This window comes from Coptis chinensis, chromosome 4 (assembly GCF_015680905.1).
Source record: "Coptis chinensis isolate HL-2020 chromosome 4, ASM1568090v1, whole genome shotgun sequence".
Taxonomy (NCBI): Eukaryota; Viridiplantae; Streptophyta; class Magnoliopsida; order Ranunculales; family Ranunculaceae; genus Coptis; species Coptis chinensis.
The window spans coordinates 45,009,806-45,028,901 of NC_141459.1; the positions used below are offsets into that span (position 1 = coordinate 45,009,806).

Here is a 19,096-nt window from a genome sequence, read left to right on the forward strand (position 1 = left end):
TTGGTTTTGCGAAGATATGTTGTCAAGGGGAAGCAACACAGTATAGGGGAGTGCTCCTTTGTTTCTAAGAGTCCTGATAAGGTCCTCAGTGGGTATGAGAAAGCAAAACTGGTTGGTAATGAGTCTGAAAGTAGTGGGGGTCTGATGTCTCCTCCAAGGTTCACGGTAGCTGTCCCACAATAGCTGCCTCATCAACCATGATACAAGCCTGGAATTGTCGGGGAATTAGTTCCTCCACGGCAGTTCAAAATCTAAAGGACTTAGTAGATAAGTTTGACCCTGATATTGTCTGTTTGTCTGAAACTAAGGTTGGCTATGATAGGATAAAGAAGATCAGTAGGATGGTTAAGTATAGTGATAGCTTCAGTGTTCCAGCTTTGGGTCGCAGTGGGGGGCTAGTTGTGCTCTGGAAAGAAGGTGTGGACTTGGAAATCTTGGGAGCTTCTCGTAACCAAGTGACAGGTAAACTTAGAAATTACCATTGTAATAATACCTAGTTTTTCTCCTTTGTAATAATACTTAGAAATTACTCATGAACCGGTTGCCAGTAATAGGCATAGAGTTTGGACTGAGCTCAAGGAAGTAGCCAATATGATCCCTGGTCCTTGGTGTCTTTTTGGGGATTTTAATGTGATTACTTCCATAGATGAAAAGATAGGAGGCAATAGTATTTTTAGTAGAAGCATGTCTGAGTTTAATGAACTCATTAACGACTTGGGTCTGTTTGACCTAGGTTTCAATGGTCCAAAATTTACATGGAGTAATAATAGAAGACCTCATGATCATATTATAGAGAGGCTTGACAGAGCCTTGGCCTCGCAGGACTGGATTCTCCAGTTTCCTAATATGAAAGTCACTAATGTTGTTAATACTACTTCTGATCACTTATGTATTATGATTAATCTTACTGCTACTGCTGATATTAATATGAAACATGAAAAACCTTTTAGATTCTATAACATATGGTTATCTGATTCGTCTTGTATGCCTGTGATTGATACTACTTGGAACTCTGTTACCCATGGTTTGCCTGATGTTGATGTCATCCTTAAACATAAGATAACCCAACAACACCTCACTATTTGGAATAAAAAGGTGTTTGGTAATATTTTTACTAATATTAATAAAGTGAATAAGGAATTGGATTATGTCTTGAAGAAACCTTTCTCCTTAACCAATTATGAAAGAGCTAAGGTCTTAAAATCTGAGTTGCTTGATTGATTGGCTAAGGAGGAAAACTTCTGGAAACAGAAATCCACCAATCATTGGCTGAAAGATGGAGGGAGGAATACTAGATTCTTCCACCTCTCAACCATCTATAGAAGAAGGAAGAATAAAGTAGAGAGGCTACAAAAAGAAGGGGGTGGCTGGAGTGAGGGAAGAGTTGAAGTGGGAAACAATATCAACTCCTACTTCAAAACTCTGTTCAGCTCTTATCACCCTCAAGTAAATGAGAATATCCTTAGTCTCTTTCATCCATGTATCTCTGAAAGGGAGAATGATATTCTCATTGTTGTTCCTACCTATGAGGATATTTGGAGAGTGGTTAGAAAGATGGAGAGCTTAAAAGCTCTTGGTCCTGATTTTCCAAGGTTGCTTTTATCAAAACACTTGGGATATTGTTGGCAAGAGCATTGTTGCCTTTGTAAGGGACTTCTTCATCAATGGGGTTTTAAACCATACCTTTAATGAAACTTACATTGCTCTCATCCCCAAGACTAGTAACCCTGAGACTGTGGCAAATTTTAGGCCTATAAGTCTGTGCAACTTTTGCTACAAGGTGATTTCCAATATCTTAGCCAATAGGCTGAAGTGTCACTTGAATAAGATTGTTTCCCCTTTCCAAGGGGCTTTCATTAAGGGGAGAAATATAGGGGATAACATAGGGCTGGCCTGCGAGATGTTTCATCATATGAAACATATGAAAGATAAAAGTCATGGGTGGATAGCCTTAAAATTGGATATGGCAAAAGCATATGATAGGGTGGAATGGTCCTTGGTAGATAATATTTTTGAAATACTGGGTTTTAATCATTCTTGGAGAAATCTGATCCAGTAGTGCTTATCCACTATGTCTTTCCAAGTGTTGCTGAATGGCAGCCCTCTAAATAAGACTACTCCAGAGAGGGGATTCAGACAAGGAGACCCCCTATCCCCCTATCTTTTTATCATCATGTCTAAAGCCCTCTCTAGGATGATTGCTAGAGCTGAGGCTGAAGAGCATATACATGGGATCAAGATTAGAAGAGCCTCTCCCCCTATATCTCATCTCCTCTATGCTGATGATCTTATCCTGTTCACCAGAGGCAACCTAAAGGAGGGGGGCATCTAAAAAGGATTCTTCAAGAATATTGTGCTGCTTCAGGACAGCTCATAAATTTTGATAAGTCCAGCATGTTTTGCAGTAGAAATATCAAGTTTAGAAATAAACTCAAGTTGAAAAAGTTCTGGAAGATGAGATTGTTTGACCCCAAAGATAAATATTTAGGTATTCCTATCATGCTTTCACAAAAGAAGGTAGAGGACTTTGATTATTTAGTTAATAAAATACATAATAAGATTAAAGGGTGGAAAGCTAAGGTGTTATCCCAGGCTAGAAGGGCTACCATGATCCAGTCTGTGATACAAGCCACCCCCCTATATGCCATGGCTACATATATGCTCCCTATGTCTACCTGCAACAAGATTGATAAAGCTTGCAGAGACTTTTTTTGGCATGGGACTGAGGAGTCAAAAAGTGTCCACACCATAGGGTGGGATAACTTATGTAAACCCAAATCTGTTGGAGGTTTGGGGTTCAGAAAGATGAGGGAAATGAATCTAGCTATGCTAGCAAAACTTCCCTGGAAAGCAACTACGGATATTAACTCTGTATGGACTAAAACCCTAGCAAGCATCTATGAAAAAAACTGGATTGGGGATGTTTGGAAGCCCCCTGAGTATGCCTCTTTCTTTTGGAAAGGCATACAGCCATACACAGAACTTTCAATCTTATTAGTGGGGGACTGATCTGGGGGATTCATAATGGAAACTCCACTTCTATTTTGGATGACCCTTAGGTTGTTAGTAATGGATATTCTAAGACTCTGAGAGAGCTAGGAGTGGAGGACTCCAGGCTAGATGATTTCCATGTGAATGAGCTTTTCAAAGAGGATAGGACTGGGTGGGATGAGGCTAAACTCACAGCCTTTTTCCCCCCTATCCTTGCTGACATAATAAAAGAGGTGGTGATCAGACCTTTGGGCCTGGGAAAGGACAAGATGGTCTGGGGTGTAGAGAAGTCTGGTAAGTTCACTGTGAAATCTGCCTACAAGTATCTTACCAAAGATAAGTATGTAAGGTAGAGTTCCAGTTTCAATACTCAGGCTGTTAAGCTTCTCTGTTAATCTAGATTGTCAGCCAATATCTAGTTGTTCCTTTGGAAGGTCTATATGGAGGCTTTACCAATGGGGGATAGGCTGGCATCTAGGAAAATGCTGGGGGATTTCTCCTGCCCTCTCTGTTCAACCCTATTGGAAAATGATACCCATCTGTTCTTTGAATGTGATTGGTCAAGGGCCATGTGGTTCTCATCAGGCCTGGGCCTGAGAATGGAGGCTCATGGAAAGAATGTGGTCAGAGATTGGGTTTCTAAGTTCCTAAGATGGAGCAACAGCAGAAGGTAGCATGAATCCCAAGCTGGGGTACAAGCATGCTATCTTATTTACAACATCTGGAAAGCCAGAAATGAAGCCAAGTTCGAGCATAGACAACCGAACAGAGAGGATAATCATAAGGAGTGTGATGGAGGCAGAACAATGCTATGCTAGCTTAGCTGCATGCCACCTTGAGCATAAATCTTCTACTGATCATGATCTACCTGATACTCAACTTGATTTTGACACTAATTTTCCTATTATACCAAATGAGTGTATTAATATTAGGTTTGATGCTTCTTTTTCGTGCAATGGAGCAAGGGAAGCGGTATTTGGGGCAATTGCTTGGGACAATGAAGGGGGGAAGATAGTGGGGGTGCACTAGAAGGTACCAAAGCCGGATCGCCAGAGGAAGCCGAGATGGTGGCGTACCGAGGTAGGCTGTAGGGTTTCGTTAACATCGGGATGGTGAGCTTTTGGCGTAAGGAGAGGCTCGAGAAAGCATCAAGGCTCTTAATAGGCAAGATTGTTCTTGGCGATTATGAGAGCTTGAGAGATTATGTGATTAGATTAAGCTCTCCCTTAACTTTTTGTAAATTTAAGTGGTTAAGTAGGAAAGACAATGGAGAGGCACACTTGTTGGCAAAATGGGCACACCACCAGCTGCAAGTGTGTCAGCTTCCACAATGCCTCCTGACTCACAATGTTTTGCCTATTTCGGTTTAAGTTTGATGATATATATATATGAAGTATTAAAAAAAAAAAAAAAAAAAAATAGTGCGTTTGTTCTGAAAGAAAGGCTATGAAAAGAAAAGAAAAATAGGTGTGGTCCACCTTTTCCATAGTTTTTTTGCTGTTTGTTTACCCCATGAAAAAGACTATGAAAAGAAAAGAAAAATAGGTGTGGTCCACCTTTTCCATAATATTTTGGTTGTTTGTTTACCCCATGAAAAAGAATAGGTCATTCCGTATAAAAACAAAACTAGAAAAACGGAAATGGTTTTGTGTCCTTACCCTACCCCTAAAAAAATCGAGGAGCAAGAAAAACAAAAATGACAGCTCAAGCCACCACACCCTTCTTCTCTTCTCATCTTACACCACTCAAACGTCATACTCTATCTCAGGTTCTCTTCTCATCTTACACCACTCAAACATCATACTCTATCTCAAGTACTTTCTTCCTCTCCTGTCTTTTTCTTTGTGAGATGAACATATTTTTTAAATATATATTTTTTTATTATTATTATTAGTAATTAATTAACTTAATAGGACCAACATACTGTCTCCTATAATTCGTTAATAAGTCAAATGCCTCGTTTTTCATTGTGACAGGGACGTGGGCTATAGGTTTAGGCACATGATACAGATTTCGCTCAACAAAACTACTGCTTCTTAATCCCACTCTAGAGAGAGGGGTCGGGTAACCAGTCTCTTCTCTCACCTCTACCCTAGGTGTCCTCACTCTTCAATGCTACTGTTGCCATATATGCCATAATAGTTTGTTGAGCAACCAATTTACATGCACATGCTCCTTTGAACTTTCATTCCCAAACGAGCTGCTCCGCAAGAGAATCCACTGGCAATGATCCGCAAGGAACAGATGACTCGGTCCCTTCCAACAAGTCACCATCATACTCTTCATTTTCATCAACATCAGGGTCATTTTCATCGTTACTATCATGTATCTCAAACTCAAAATTATTTTGGCAGTCTGTTTTTGGGCTGGCATTGTCCTCAGTTGACAATATTAATGCAGGATATGAGTGTTCTTTGGCCTGACACTTATCCTCAAATTCCTCAACTTTCTCCAGAAGAGCATCTGGGCCAAGTGTAATCTCATCTAGCAACAGTGCTTTGCTTGATTCAAGTGCACGCTTCCACAAACTTATAAGCCTGTACGTAGACAAACTTTTTGCACTTGGCCTTTGAATGACATCAGCTGTCTTTCCTGAAAAAACAAAAAAATTATGGGTGAACTAGTATTACCCCCCCACTAGATGAGCCAATTAGGATTTCCCCCCCACTAGATGGGAAATTAGGGTCTCCCACCTAAATACACACAAAAAAATTTCGGTCAACCCACTTTGACTTTTGTTTTGTGTGTATTTAGGGGGGAGACCCTAATTTCTCATCTAGTGGGGGGGAAATCCTAATTGGCTCATCTAGTGGGGGGGTAATACTAGTTAACCCAAAAATTATTAAACAATCAAAGCTGAACTATGCATGAGTTCCGAAGACATGATTATTAAACCAAGCTGTGTAGACACTGTGATAGCCACTTCATCAAAATGAAGCTCCACTTATTACTGTTCCATGTCAAAAGTGAGTGCATGAGAATCTAATTCTATTTCCTGTCTCTGTACGCACCTAAATCATCTGAGTCAGGTGGAGTGCGACTACTGGAAGGGCGTATATCTGATTCTGAAGAAGGTGCCTCAGGGTAGATAGACTTCCAATCTTTTCCTCTCCACATCAATATCTGCTCGTCATCAAAGGATAATAGAACACAAGGAACCAATTCCTGCAATCCGACAAGGCAGTCAAGCATTGCAACATTATACCAATTTCAGTGCATAGTGTACAAGGTGTCTCGAAACACCAGAGAGTAACTGCAGATGTCATTTTCATTTTTGTTAATTCCAACCATGAAAATTTTCTAGCTTTAACAAATGCATGTAGTAGTACTCTGGTACAGAGCCACAGATCAAGTACTTGTAGAATATCTTATACATGGAAACGGCCTCAGACACGTGGGAGAGCATTTTCAGTTAAAAGATGATGAGTTCGACATCAGTATGTATATTAATTAAGTGTTTATGGGGGGGGACGCTGCAAATCATTCCAATTCCTTCCTGCGAGATGCCTCAACAGCAGTAAGGATAAACAAATACATTATATGATTAAACTGGTAGATCAAGGGAACCCTAGCCATTTCTTAGGATGTTATCATCAGATTGTGGGGCAAATATATCATAATACAAAGACTATTAAAAAGTAAAAGATGGTCTCTAATGTCCCAAAGACCAAAACTATTTCAGAATTAGCCAACTATTTTGGTTGCTTCTTTTTTTGACAAGAAAAACAATAAATTCATTATAATTAGTGTTAGAGGGAGTCACACTACAACCTCCCGTACAGCCCAATAACACCATTGTACTGCTAAAATAACACTTTCCTAAATGAACATAATATCCATACACCTCGTTCTTTTCATCACTGGTTCTACAAACACCCACTTCAAATCTAAGCTATTAATATTATGCAAAGTACGCTCAAAAGATTGTCTTTTCCCTTCAAATACTCCTGAAATTTCTTTCTAACCAAACCTCCCAACAGATAGGATGACAAAGAACCTTCACAATAAGCCGTTCAGCTGAAGAGAGATTTTCACACTTCCAATCAACAAGGAAATCAACCAGCGAACCAGTAATTGTCAAATTAGATCTGAATGAATAAAGAAACCATCTCCAGATACCCCACGTAACTCGGTAACTGGGTAATCAATAAACAAGTGCTGAATCTTCATCTCCCACCGAAGACAGAACGACAATTAACCAACACCATACCACACTTTCTCAGGTTGTCGACCCCACACCAATGTGTAGATGAAAACAAACTTAAAAAAAAAACTTTGGAAAATCATACACGCCATTTTTGAACACCAAAACTATCTGACTATCTGCAGTTCTTAGAATTCCAATAATTTCCAGATACGAGTCAACCTACTGCATTTCTCTATCGTAAAAGCATCTTCTGAGATTAAAATTCAACTCCTGTGTTTTTTCTCTGCAACCAATATGCTGAAGAACTGTTACATCTTATGAGCTTTCACCACAATCTTCATGAGTGTCTCTGCAACCAAAATGAATAAAAGTGGGAGAGAGGATCTCCCTGACGGATACCTTTAGAAATTGGAAATGACCAACTGGCAAGGCATCTACAAGAACAGAATATTATGCAGTCGACAAACAAGCTTTAATCCAACCCCACCATTTAATTCCAAAACCAAATCTGCTGAAGAGGCAATTTCAAAAGGACCAACTACCGCTGCCCAAGAAATGTATAGTTTGCATGCTAAACCAGGAGTGCACAATCTTCTACTAGAATCAATCAACCCACTTGCAATTCTATCCTTTTTATTTTTGATAATCTGAATTCTATTGATTAAAAAAAAGTTATTAGAATGGTATGCTGTGTTGAGAGAGAGGGTCACCAGAAGCATAGTGGTGTTACTGGTGTTACAAATAAAGAGTAAGGGAAGCTTACCTAATAGCTCACCAGAGACATACAATCACCTGAAAAGCTCAAACCACATTGGTTACACTTTGCTATTAAAGGTCCCTTTCCAATTACGACTCTTAACCTATAATTATTCCTTGTTGGCGTTGTCAAAGACTAGTAACACAAGAAAGCCTTAATTCCACAAGAGTTCTATCTACATTGATTACCTCCTTCCTGAATATTCTATTATCCTTTGATTTCCTCAAGACCCAAATTACTGTGTACAGCATCAATTTCCATTGCTTAGCACCGAAACTATACCCTCTAAGTTTAGGCAACAACGCCAAGTCGCCAACCAGTCCTCAGAGGAGTCAAACCAAGCTATCCTAGGACACACAGCGGAAACCAGCAGCAAATAATCGTCCACAATTCGATCACAAAAGAACGACAGAGAAACAAGTAGAAATGTTTTCATGCAAAGTACCACAAATGGAGCATACAGGAGACACATTAAGACCTCTACAAATGAGGGAATTTGCTGTTAAAGTACGTCCATGCCTGGCAACTCAAAAGATCAACCCAGCCTTAAGTGGAATGGGGATTTTCCAAACCAAATATGTGGGGAAGACCTGAGTACAATGAGCATTTCCATTGTTGCTTCCAGCCAAGGTGTTGTAAAACAAACTCACCTAGAACGCACAATTCTTAGTCCAGCGCCAGCACCACGACTCACCTTCATCTGTTAAGACAATGTTTTCCAGCAAAGCAGTGAGATTTGCATATTGTTCCAGTTCCCAATCATTACAAAATATCCTTAGATGGAGGTTTCAAGAGACTCCAGTCACTTCGTTAGTCCCAAATTCACTAACCACGTCATTCTTCATCCATGAGGCCTGAAAAATAAAAAATTAAAGGAAACTTTCCACACAAAGGTTCATCGACGATCCACGGATCCAACCAGAAGCGCATACTAGTACCATACCCAAGACAAAGGAAATTCCTTTTATAAAGTCAGGTAAAGCTGCAAGTATACCTTTCCAAAGGTAAACACCATGTGAGTGAGTAACCTGGGTAGGCCATCCACCTCCAATATTAACTCCATATTTTGCAGTAATCACTTTTTGCCAAAGAGAATCGGTCTCCTTGCCATATTTCCACAGCTAATGACCCAACAACGCTTTTTTCATTGTGACCAGGTTGCAATAGCCACGACCACCAGTCTCCTTCAGTGAGCATACTATCTCACTTTACCAGATGGTACTTCCTTTTAACTTCTGTAGACCCCCACAAGAAGTCTCTTGCCCTTCTTTCAATTATCTCTGCCACACTGACCGGGATCGTGAGCAACAACATACAAGTTCCCTAGAACAGTTAAGAATCAATCTCGCTCCTCTAGATAGAAGTTTTGTCTGCCACCCCCAGTCTTCATTGAACAGTTTCTTTGAAATTTTCTTGTACGAAGCACCGAGAGGCAGTCCCAAATACCGAAAAGGTAAAGTACCTCACATTGTCAATCTTACCCACTTCCTATAAACTAGTCTTTTCCATGCTTGCTTTCAAGCTTGAGACCACTTCAAAAATCAGAAGTATCAATTTGACAACCATAATCTGAGAGACCGAAGTGTCTAACATAAACAGAGTGTCATCGGTAAACTGTAATATGCCCACCTCCGGACCACTAGGAGCTGGTTTGAATCCTTTGATAAATCACAGGTCCATAGCCTTTAAAGACTAATCGACTAAGAGCCTCCAAAGAAACGTTAGACAAGAAGGGACATATCAGGTCTCCTTGCCATATACCCCGCTGACAACATGTAGGTGAACCTTCAATAAGCACAAAAAAATAAGGAAGAGGACGTACATACTCTGATCCACCTCGCACAGTATACCATTTTCCATCTTTCTAAGACGGGCATCGATACACTCATTAGCAACAAGGGCGCTATCCAGAATCTGTCTACCCCCTACAATTGCGATTTGAACGCACGAGTCGATCAAAGGTAAAACTGACCTGATCCTTGTGGCTAAGACTTTCGATATAACCTTAGGCAGCTCCCCAGACAGTACACCAATTTGAAATTCTGTATTTTGAGGGTCTCCCACCAAAGCCCTTTCAATGCCAGGAGATCTACTTGTATCTGATGCATCCACAATTTGGCTTCCAGCTGGACTACTAGATGTATTCCTGTCACAGTGACCATGATCAGCTTCTCCTTGTCCAAACTCCACCTTGACCCAAACCAGGAATACACTCTCTCTCCTTTAAAGTTTAAACTAACCAGGCCCACATCCCCTACCTTTAATTTAACCCGAACCTTCTTGTTGGAGCAATTCAGAGAGTTCTCGACAAACTAAGGCGAGGTACCACAAGCCTTTGTTAGTGCAGTAACTATTTCTGGTTTTCAAGTGAAATGGAACCCCAGTGAAAGAGAGCCAGACTTCTTTCGACTTCAAGCAGTTTCGATTGATACTCCCAGCTTCAGGATTCCAGCATCTAAAAATGATTTCTCCTTCCCCAAATTGAAGATGTCGCATCTTAATGAGTCTCTCAACGTCCTTCTCTGATTGAAAGATGACCAAGGCTTCTCCTTCTTCCATGATCCTAAAGTCAACCTGACCAAACACAATTTCTACATTCCGTTTAACCCAGCTCCAGTCCAGTGTTCCTTTGCAAGATGAGCATAACTAATGTAGATTGAAGCGGCGGAAACAACACTTGATCAAAATCTACATTTTGTAAAACCCTAAAAATCTCACATTTTATTGATAATCACTCAATAATTCATAACACACATAAACACAACTAAAACAACTCCCTGAAACCCTAACTATAAACCCTTATTTATACTAACCCTAAAACGCATAAACCAATAGGAACACGACATGTGTCACAACTAACTAATGGACTCAAGCCATGGGTTTGGGCTCAACTAAAGGCGCATGCCCGTGACACTGACAACAACAACTAATGTTCTACATCACTCTCCCCATGTTGAAGAAGCTTGTCCACAAGCTTGTTGACATGAAAACCCACCAATATGCAAAAGCTCTTCAAACTTCAAACTTAAAACTTGTATACGTCACCCTCCCAAGGTTCTGAGGAATTCGACCTCGAATCTTGCCCAAATATCTGCTCAAACGAATAACATGACACCACAATGCTGCTAGTACTCCTTTCTTGAAACACAACAGATACTGAAAGTCACGAAGTATGCGTTGAAGTGTTTTGTGGCTGCGAGCAAAAACCTTCTCAAAATTTGCTTGCTGAATTGGATGAACAAGACCTTCATAGATCTGGTCAGCAGGATGTTTTTGTTGCAAAGGAAGGTGATGAACCTGTTGATTTCGTTTGTTATCACGCTCAAGACATGACATAACAGCTTTATAAATTCCTTCCTTCTCTTTGTTGTCATCACCAACAACCGGTGTTTTATGTTGGGCTATAGAAGCTCCACCAACGCTGGGGGGTTTGGACTGCAAAAGCTCCACCATAACCTCCCTAAGTCGACTAATCGCTTCTTCTTCTCAAACCTGTTTCGACTCTTCAAACGTATTCTAGGGGTTTTTGCATCAAGGCTTCTCTCCACTCTTCTAATCAAGTAACCCGTATTCTAGGGGTTAATATGAATCCATGAATTCTTCATCTCTGACATTGTAGACATATCTTGATTTATAAGAATAAAATTGGATTTGTGGTGAACAGTAACCAGGTGAACAGTGAACAGTAACACTGTGAACAGTAAACAACTCAATTTTTGCACCGATCTCCCAATTAAAAATCATAATCCCAAATCAACTCGATTTATGGGCAAACAATTTATAATGTAGATTAAAGTTAAGCGATCCCAGCAACACTTAACAAAATCAAAATCTACACTTTGTAAAACTTAGAAAAAAGTCTGGTAACCGTTATTGATAATCACTCAATAATTCATAACACACATAAACACAACTAAAACAACTCCCTGAAACCTTAACTATAAGCCTTTATTTATACTAACCCTAGAAAGCATAAACCAATAGGAACACGACATGTGTCACAACTAACTAATGGACTCAAACCATGGGCTTGGACTTAACTAAAAGCGCATGCCCATGGCACTGACAACAACTAATGTTCTACATCAATAACACTATCAAAGTACAACAAGAGGAGTCGAGGACAGACCCAACGGAATTTACTTTAACCTTGGCTTTACCAACATCCCACGCTAATGTTGTGAGGTCTCTTCGTTCAGTTGGTGTAGCCAAACCTTCTTCGTTTGACACTTGAGATTCACCATTTCCTCGCACGTGGTTAGTCGAGCTCTCAACATTCAATTGGGTGTTCAATAACTTCCCGTCATTGTTTTTCCCTGCCATAAAACATAATTTTTAGCCTTCTTCAAACTCGAACGGAATCAAAAGAAAAAAACACCTGCAAGAAGTTTCCTCTATCGTTATGTCTGAAAGTCCCAATTAGTTTGCCAGAGTCATCCGAATTCCCTACCAAAGTTCCAACCTTGATCAAGTCCAAAGAGCATTGAGATAACAAACCACCCACCACTTTCCGTTACTGACTGATGTCGAGCAGACAAATACTCCACCCCAACCCTTCTCTGTGATTCCCACCTCTTCGTTTCTTAAAGAGTTTCCCCACCACTCAAATTCAAAAGATTTGCCTCCGATCACGGCAAAATGCCTTCTTCTCCCTCCATTTAATCTTCCTTTCGCCATTGCACATCCAGTGTTTGGACATTAGTCTTCCATCTACTGACGCACTGAAAAGAGAGATAGTGGTAGGAATCACATGCCTAAGTCTCATTATTGTTTTCACAATTATTTTGTAAACCCCACCAACGAGACTTATTGACTTGAAATCAGCGCTCAAAGTGCTACCTGAAGTTTTGGGTGCAAGGATGATAAAGCATTATCTTGTAACTCTTTCACCACAGCCACAATGTCAGAATTCATAAAGGACCAAATCTTTTGAACACCACCATAGGATACCCATCAAGCCATGGTGATTTATCCCCCATCAAACTGTCAACAGCATCATTCACCTCATTTCAAAAGACATTGAAGTCAATACCATCAAGAGTTGGTACTTAAATTCTTCCATGTATAAATTTTTAATAAAACTCTATAACTTCCGAAGGCAATAGTGTGGGTTCTTTGGTTGGAGGAAATTGGAGAATTTTTGAAAGCAAGGAGAAAGAATTGTACAAGATCTTAATAGAAGTTAAAGAGATCTTGTATGATTGGTCGAGGAGTGATGTTCACTTTAGAGAGTTGAGATTTCAAAGATTTTATTGTGAATTGGGATAACTTAGTCTTGTAATTTGTGTATTTGTCGTTTGTGGGGTTGTAAGGAGCCTAAATATTAGCATCTTGCTAACCATGTGGTGACTCCAAGTGATTGTAAAAAGAAATTTAGGAATGAAATATAACTTTCACCAATCAAAAAAAAAATGTGATTCTTTATAACCCCTTGGTCTTGTGTCATGCTTCCATCCACAATGATATTCGAGATTGCACTAATCCCGGATCAGGCATTGTCAATCCTATGAAAGTAACACGTACACCTGCCCCCTTAGGCTATCAACTTACTCTTTAGATATCAACCTCCAACAAGTTTCCTCCATATTCAAGTATTTTTTCTTTTTTCTTTTTTGAATGGCAAGCCGGATTTAAATGATATCAGTAACTTAGTAAAGCTGGCAGAGTTCAAACCCAAACCTCTTGTATCATCAACCAACGGTTTTACCAACTAAGCTAGCTGGCACCTGCAGAATGTTCAAGTAATCGTTCAGCTTCTTATGTACTAATGTACATCATCTTTCATACTTAACTGATCAAATGTTAATAAGCTCTTCTTTTTTCTTTAGAACCAACAAAGCAGACCATTTCTCCTTTAATTTTTCATCAAATATACCAAAAAGTTGAATTCTTCCAATCAATGAGAAGACGTTCAAGCAGCTGCAACTTCTTGCTCATTATGAACCCAGGCTTTCCAGCCGCATACATCTCATTCCACTACTGCTGCATTAATGTAACCAAATTATCATTTTCATCCACAATGTTTCAAACTTAAAAGGTCTAGGGCCTCCCAAGCCTCTACCACTTTAAAATAGAATCATATGATGATGTGACAAATAAAACCCAAAGCCAATAATTCCAGATGGTCCCCAAAATGATATCTGTCGCAGCTAGAAACCTATCAAGTCTACTCATCACTGGCTCTTCATGATGATTAGATTAGACACACGTGCACCCTCCAAATTGAAATTCTTAACCGACTAAAGGCACTCAGAATTCCATTGATTCTACACCCACCTCTCTCTCTTCTGAGAATCTAATTGAGTTAACCATGGCAAGCTCAATAACCAGTAACAACCTCCAATGGTGACCAAAACTAACCTTTATCCGCATCATCAACAGGACCATAGACACTGGTAAACACCCATTTGAATTTCCCATAACAACAAAGTAATGAAATAGAGAATGCACCCTTACGGCGGTCCTCCACCGTAACTCGATCACAATCCCACATTACAATGTGACATCCCGACATTCCCAAAGATGGAAGGAATTCCCACACACTTCTGCACTGATCTTCCCCACAAAAATTGACCCATCAAAGATCAAATACTTCCCTCTTAGTGGAAACAACAACAACAACAAATAATAGTAATAATAATAATAATAATAATAATAATAATAAATAAATAAATAAAAGTTAGCAGCCGAGAAAGAGTCACCAGGCTGAAACAAGTAGCTTCCAGCACAACTCTCCACCTGACCATATCCCAGTGACCACCAGAACTTGGCCCTTCCGCCATCAACTTTCATATCTCCCTCTTCCTCAGTTTCACGGTCCTCTCCCTCTTCCTCGGTTTCAAACTCTTTAGAGTCTCCCCTCTTCCTCCTCCTTTAAATCATCATAGTCTCAAGTATCTTCAATGTCATCTTCATCGTTTTCGTCTTCCTCTGGATTCCACAATGACCCCAATTCTAAAACATCACCCTGTGAGTCATTGTTTTCCAACCTACCCCTCTGTTCTTCCCCTAGATTATTGTGCTCAGAAGAAGGAAGAAAATTAGATTCTGGATTTAAGTTAGAACATGAGTGAACTATTTTGGTTGCTTCTAAAGGCTGCAGACATGTGTGTTCCAACTTCTCTAGACAATATCCTGATACATATATAATATACGTGTTGAGCAGTTTTTATTTTTCTAGAACAAGGATAAGGACCACATAATCCAACATACATTTTCTAATTCTGGTATATCATTTTTCAAAATACAAAATAATAGCGTTGAGTCCAAAAGACAATATAGCATCATATTTAACACTTTATCACTTTATCCAGGTAAATGACCAGTAAAACAAGATGATCATATAAGTAACATATATCAGGCATATACAGAAGGTTTCATGAGAGTAGAACGAGCTACACGATGGGAACAAAGTGCACAAACCTTAAGCTTCGCGCCTAATTTTTTATAATCAGTTGCATGCATCCCTTGGCAGTTAACCTTCACCAATGAGCTTCCTTCAAAAGCATTTCTAACATTATTTACAAGATTGTTGTATGTTCCATTTTTCGCTGCACTGGGAAAATCAAAATTAGACATTATAATCTTAAAGTTTCCGAAATTAGCAGATGTTTGTGCATGCTGATATAGTTAAATCATATCATAAATCAAATGATTTATTTGGAAAATACAAAAAAAAAAGAGATAGATTTTAACTAGACTTATTTCTTCTTTAATTCTTCTCAGCTTTTGGCAAATTGAATATCCCACCAAAATAGAAGGATAAATGGTTGGCCATCATGTGGGAAAACAAGAAGTCGGAAAAACTTTATGCTTGCCATGTGCAAACACTAATACATTACAGACAAAGAATGCAATCATCCTTATGTGTTCAATTGTCAGAACAAACATGTTCAGAGGATTCGAATGGCATAGGAAGATATATTTCACAGTATGGCCATTGGGCATCTTAGGTGTTACCAGTCCATTTGAAGTCCCCAGATAAAGTTCTGACAGTATTTAAAAGTGACATAAAAGCCCATCAGTCCATCACCATGACAAGACAAAACCTATGTTGTTGTCAGGGACGAGGCAAAGCACTACGCTTCCCAACTGGCGCCGCAGCGCCTCGACGGGACTGGTGCCCAGGCAACCACTTTGGGCGCTTTGCAACAAAGATTTTGAATAACATAAATATTAAGACAGAATAATATAGAGTTATAGACATTTAAAATCATGTGATTCTTCTAAGCGCAGCTAATCTGCGAATTTTAAAGTATTAACTTGGCTCCCTTGCTTTCTTCTTTTTATATAAACATAGTACTTTTACCCACCAATTTTAATATGCATTTTCATCACAAAAAACCAACAACAACTATCCATGACAAATTACAAGGATTAATGAGTGTTCTACAATAAATCTGAAGGAGCAAGTAGCTTCCAACAGGTGTGTGAGAAAGAGAAGTAAGATCCTTGTCAACAGGTGTGTGATGTGCATCAAGGAGGAGGAAATGATTCAACATTTATTCTTGGATTGTGAAGTGGCACAAGCAGTGTGGGATTATTTCATGCAGTCTCTCAAGTGTCATGGAGATCCATTTGGGTAGATTTAATTGCAAGTCTCAGGGTCAGATTTCAAAGGACTGGTCATCTCCTCTCAAAGATTATAGCTCATGCAGTCACTTGCTCATTATGGCTTGAGTGAAATCGTAGAACTTTTGATGACAAATCTAGGGGTGTCCAGTAGCTCATAGTTAAATGCAAGTTAGTTATGTGGGATTGGGTGTCGTATTTACCGATTTGTAGGGGATTAAAATCGGAAGATCTTGTATTTAGATGTGATGCTGTGATTGAGGCTTAGCCTTTGTATGCTTGTACCTTTTGTAGTCTGAACCTCTCACACTACATCACTAATACTAATATAGTATACAAATATTGTCTTGCTGATCAACAAAAAAAAAAAAAAAAACTTTTGACTGAATGCAATGCCAAAAAGCAGAAAAGAAGGGAAAACTTCAGCCACAAACATTTACCTAGTTTACAAATTGGCAGAAGACTCTCTCCTTTCATCCTTAAGTTGTCTGCTTCGAATTTCGTCAATCCTTCTGGAGCTTCCTGGATAAGCTTTGGATATACAGGAGCAGCTGGTTTCCAAAGCATTACTGGGTACTGTGGACGATTGCGATAGTTGTAATTTCTTCCACGGAAAAGATAAAGAACACCACCAACTCGATGAATGATCTTTCCCCCCGTTTTCTCCTGAAATCATAAGTAATACTTAGAGTGGAGAGTAAGCTGACTTTTCTTTTCAATAATAGAGATGCATGTCGCAGAAGTTTTCACTTCGGGTCTTGATCAGTATAACACGATAGAATGCAGGCTGCAAATCAACTTTAGTTATGTTATAGTGTTCTGTTTTGAGAAAATTTGTTTTGGCAGGACCTACAAGTCACGTCAATTATTGGCATCTAATGAAGTAGCAGCACTAATATAATAATTTTCTCCTGAAATCATAAGTAATACTTAGAGTGGAGAGTCAGCTGACTTTTCTTTTCAATAATAGAGATGCATGTTGCAGAAGTTTTCACTTCGGGTCTTGATCAGTATAACACGATAGAATGCAGGCTGCAAATCAACTTTAGGTATGTTACGGTGTTCTGTTTTGAGAAAGCAGGACCTACAAAATCTTGTAGCATTTGAAGACACAAGTCACGTCAATTATTGGCATCTAATGAAGTAGCAGCACTAAAATAATAATTTTTCCACATGTTCTTCTTCGGATGCTCCTATTGCCTTTGCAGATCATACATATCTTCTTTTTTGACCGATAAAACAATAAAAGAGCAGTGTGATAGATGCAAATCATACATATCTAAGTAAATAGCCTTAGTCCGCACGAAAGTTCTGTGACATTTCTGCAATACTTGTAGTATACCAAGCAAAGCCATTATCACCATGTTGCAAATGCACAAAGAAATAGATATATCAGACAAGAAAATATTAGGAGTGTGGCATGAAATTACACCCAGACTTCACTTTGTATGTGCTGAAAGGAAAGTAGGACATGTGAGTACATTTAAATTTAAGGAATAGGGATGATATACCAGGGAAAAGTTTTCCTTGTTACTCAACAAATTAATTCAATTCCGAATGTGATCTTCTGTTTTGTAGTGCACTTTCCAAACGTAAAATAGCAATAGAAAATTGAATGGTTGCATACGATGGTTACGTCTGATGTCTAAATTTCTCATCAAGCTGTTTTCTAGTCTGTTCATATACCACCTTTAACACAAACAGTACATTTAGAACTCTAAATTCTCTATGAAGTCAAAAATAACAAACCTCAACATGATGACAAACATTGTCCATATCAACGGTCGGCACACCTTTGCATTTAATCTTACAAACTTCATCTCGCTTCCAATGAGAATGAATCAACTCCAACATGTTATGAGTTAACCCATCCCTCCCTACACAAAAAAAGAACTTAACCACTAAAAAAAAAAAAAAAACTAATTCAATCACCCAAAAAAAGGGACCTTACCGAGATTCACCTGACGATTATGAGACATATGAGGTTTAATAAGCATTCTAACTTGGGCTTTCGTCAACGGCACACCTAAAATCTCCTCCCTAGTTTTCCCATCTTTAGTAAAGTTCCCAAGTGGAAAAGTCCTAGCCATCTCAACACGCTTAACACCATTATTAAACGAGTCGAAAAGTTGGATATTCTTTTTAGATTTCTTCAAAGGGGCTTTTCCAGTCCAAGGTCTAGGCATAGTAGGAGGAGAAAAAGGAAGAAAAGCGGGTTCTCGAATGGCTAATGGTTTAACCTTTGGTGTCTCGGAATAACTGTACTGGAACTCAAATGGAGCTCCAGGTAAAAGGTAGGATACACCAGATTCTCCAATAACAACAGACCGATCACCATCAGTGGAAATTACACCGTCGGAGACAGGTTTGTAGTATTTAGTTTTGCGATGGAATGACTTGAAAGCCGGGTTTTGAGGAGCTGTTTTTTTTATAAGAGGTTTGTGAGGGTATTTTGGGATTGAAATTGGTGGGGAGGGAGGTTTTGAGGAAGTGGGTTGTTCGGATATTTGAGGTTTAGATGGATGTGAAGGGAATAACTTGGCCGGTAATGTTGCTAGAATTGCCATAAACGAAGGAGGGTGTGGATATTAATTGGATAGAGAGAGAACGAGGGAAATGACACGATTATT

General features: G+C 39.2%; 1 protein-coding gene across 1 annotated transcript; it reads right to left on the reverse strand.

Moving 5' to 3' along the window:
- Positions 1–4,903: 4,903 nt before the first annotated feature.
- Positions 4,904–19,092, reverse strand: CAF2 (RNA-binding CRS1 / YhbY (CRM) domain-containing protein). The gene is made up of 6 exons (XM_086556908.1): positions 18,418–19,092; positions 18,216–18,343; positions 16,907–17,132; positions 15,318–15,445; positions 6,003–6,156; positions 4,904–5,583 (listed from the first exon to the last, which is right to left on the reverse strand). The coding sequence occupies exons 1-6, from the start codon at positions 19,031–19,033 to the stop codon at positions 5,177–5,179; spliced, it is 1,659 nt and encodes a 552-aa protein (XP_086413034.1). The 5' UTR covers positions 19,034–19,092; the 3' UTR covers positions 4,904–5,176.
- Positions 19,093–19,096: the final 4 nt, after the last annotated feature.

Coding starts and splice junctions, on each gene's coding strand:
- CAF2 (XM_086556908.1), bottom strand. CDS start 19,033: ATGGCAATTCTAGCAACATTACCGGCCAAGTTATTCCCTTCACATCCA. Junction 17,133..18,215: donor ATGTTTGTCATCATGTTGAG/GTTTGTTATTTT, acceptor TTATGATTTCAG/GAGAAAACGGGGGGAAAGAT. Junction 5,584..6,002: donor ACCTGACTCAGATGATTTAG/GTGCGTACAGAG, acceptor TTGTTTTTTCAG/GAAAGACAGCTGATGTCATT.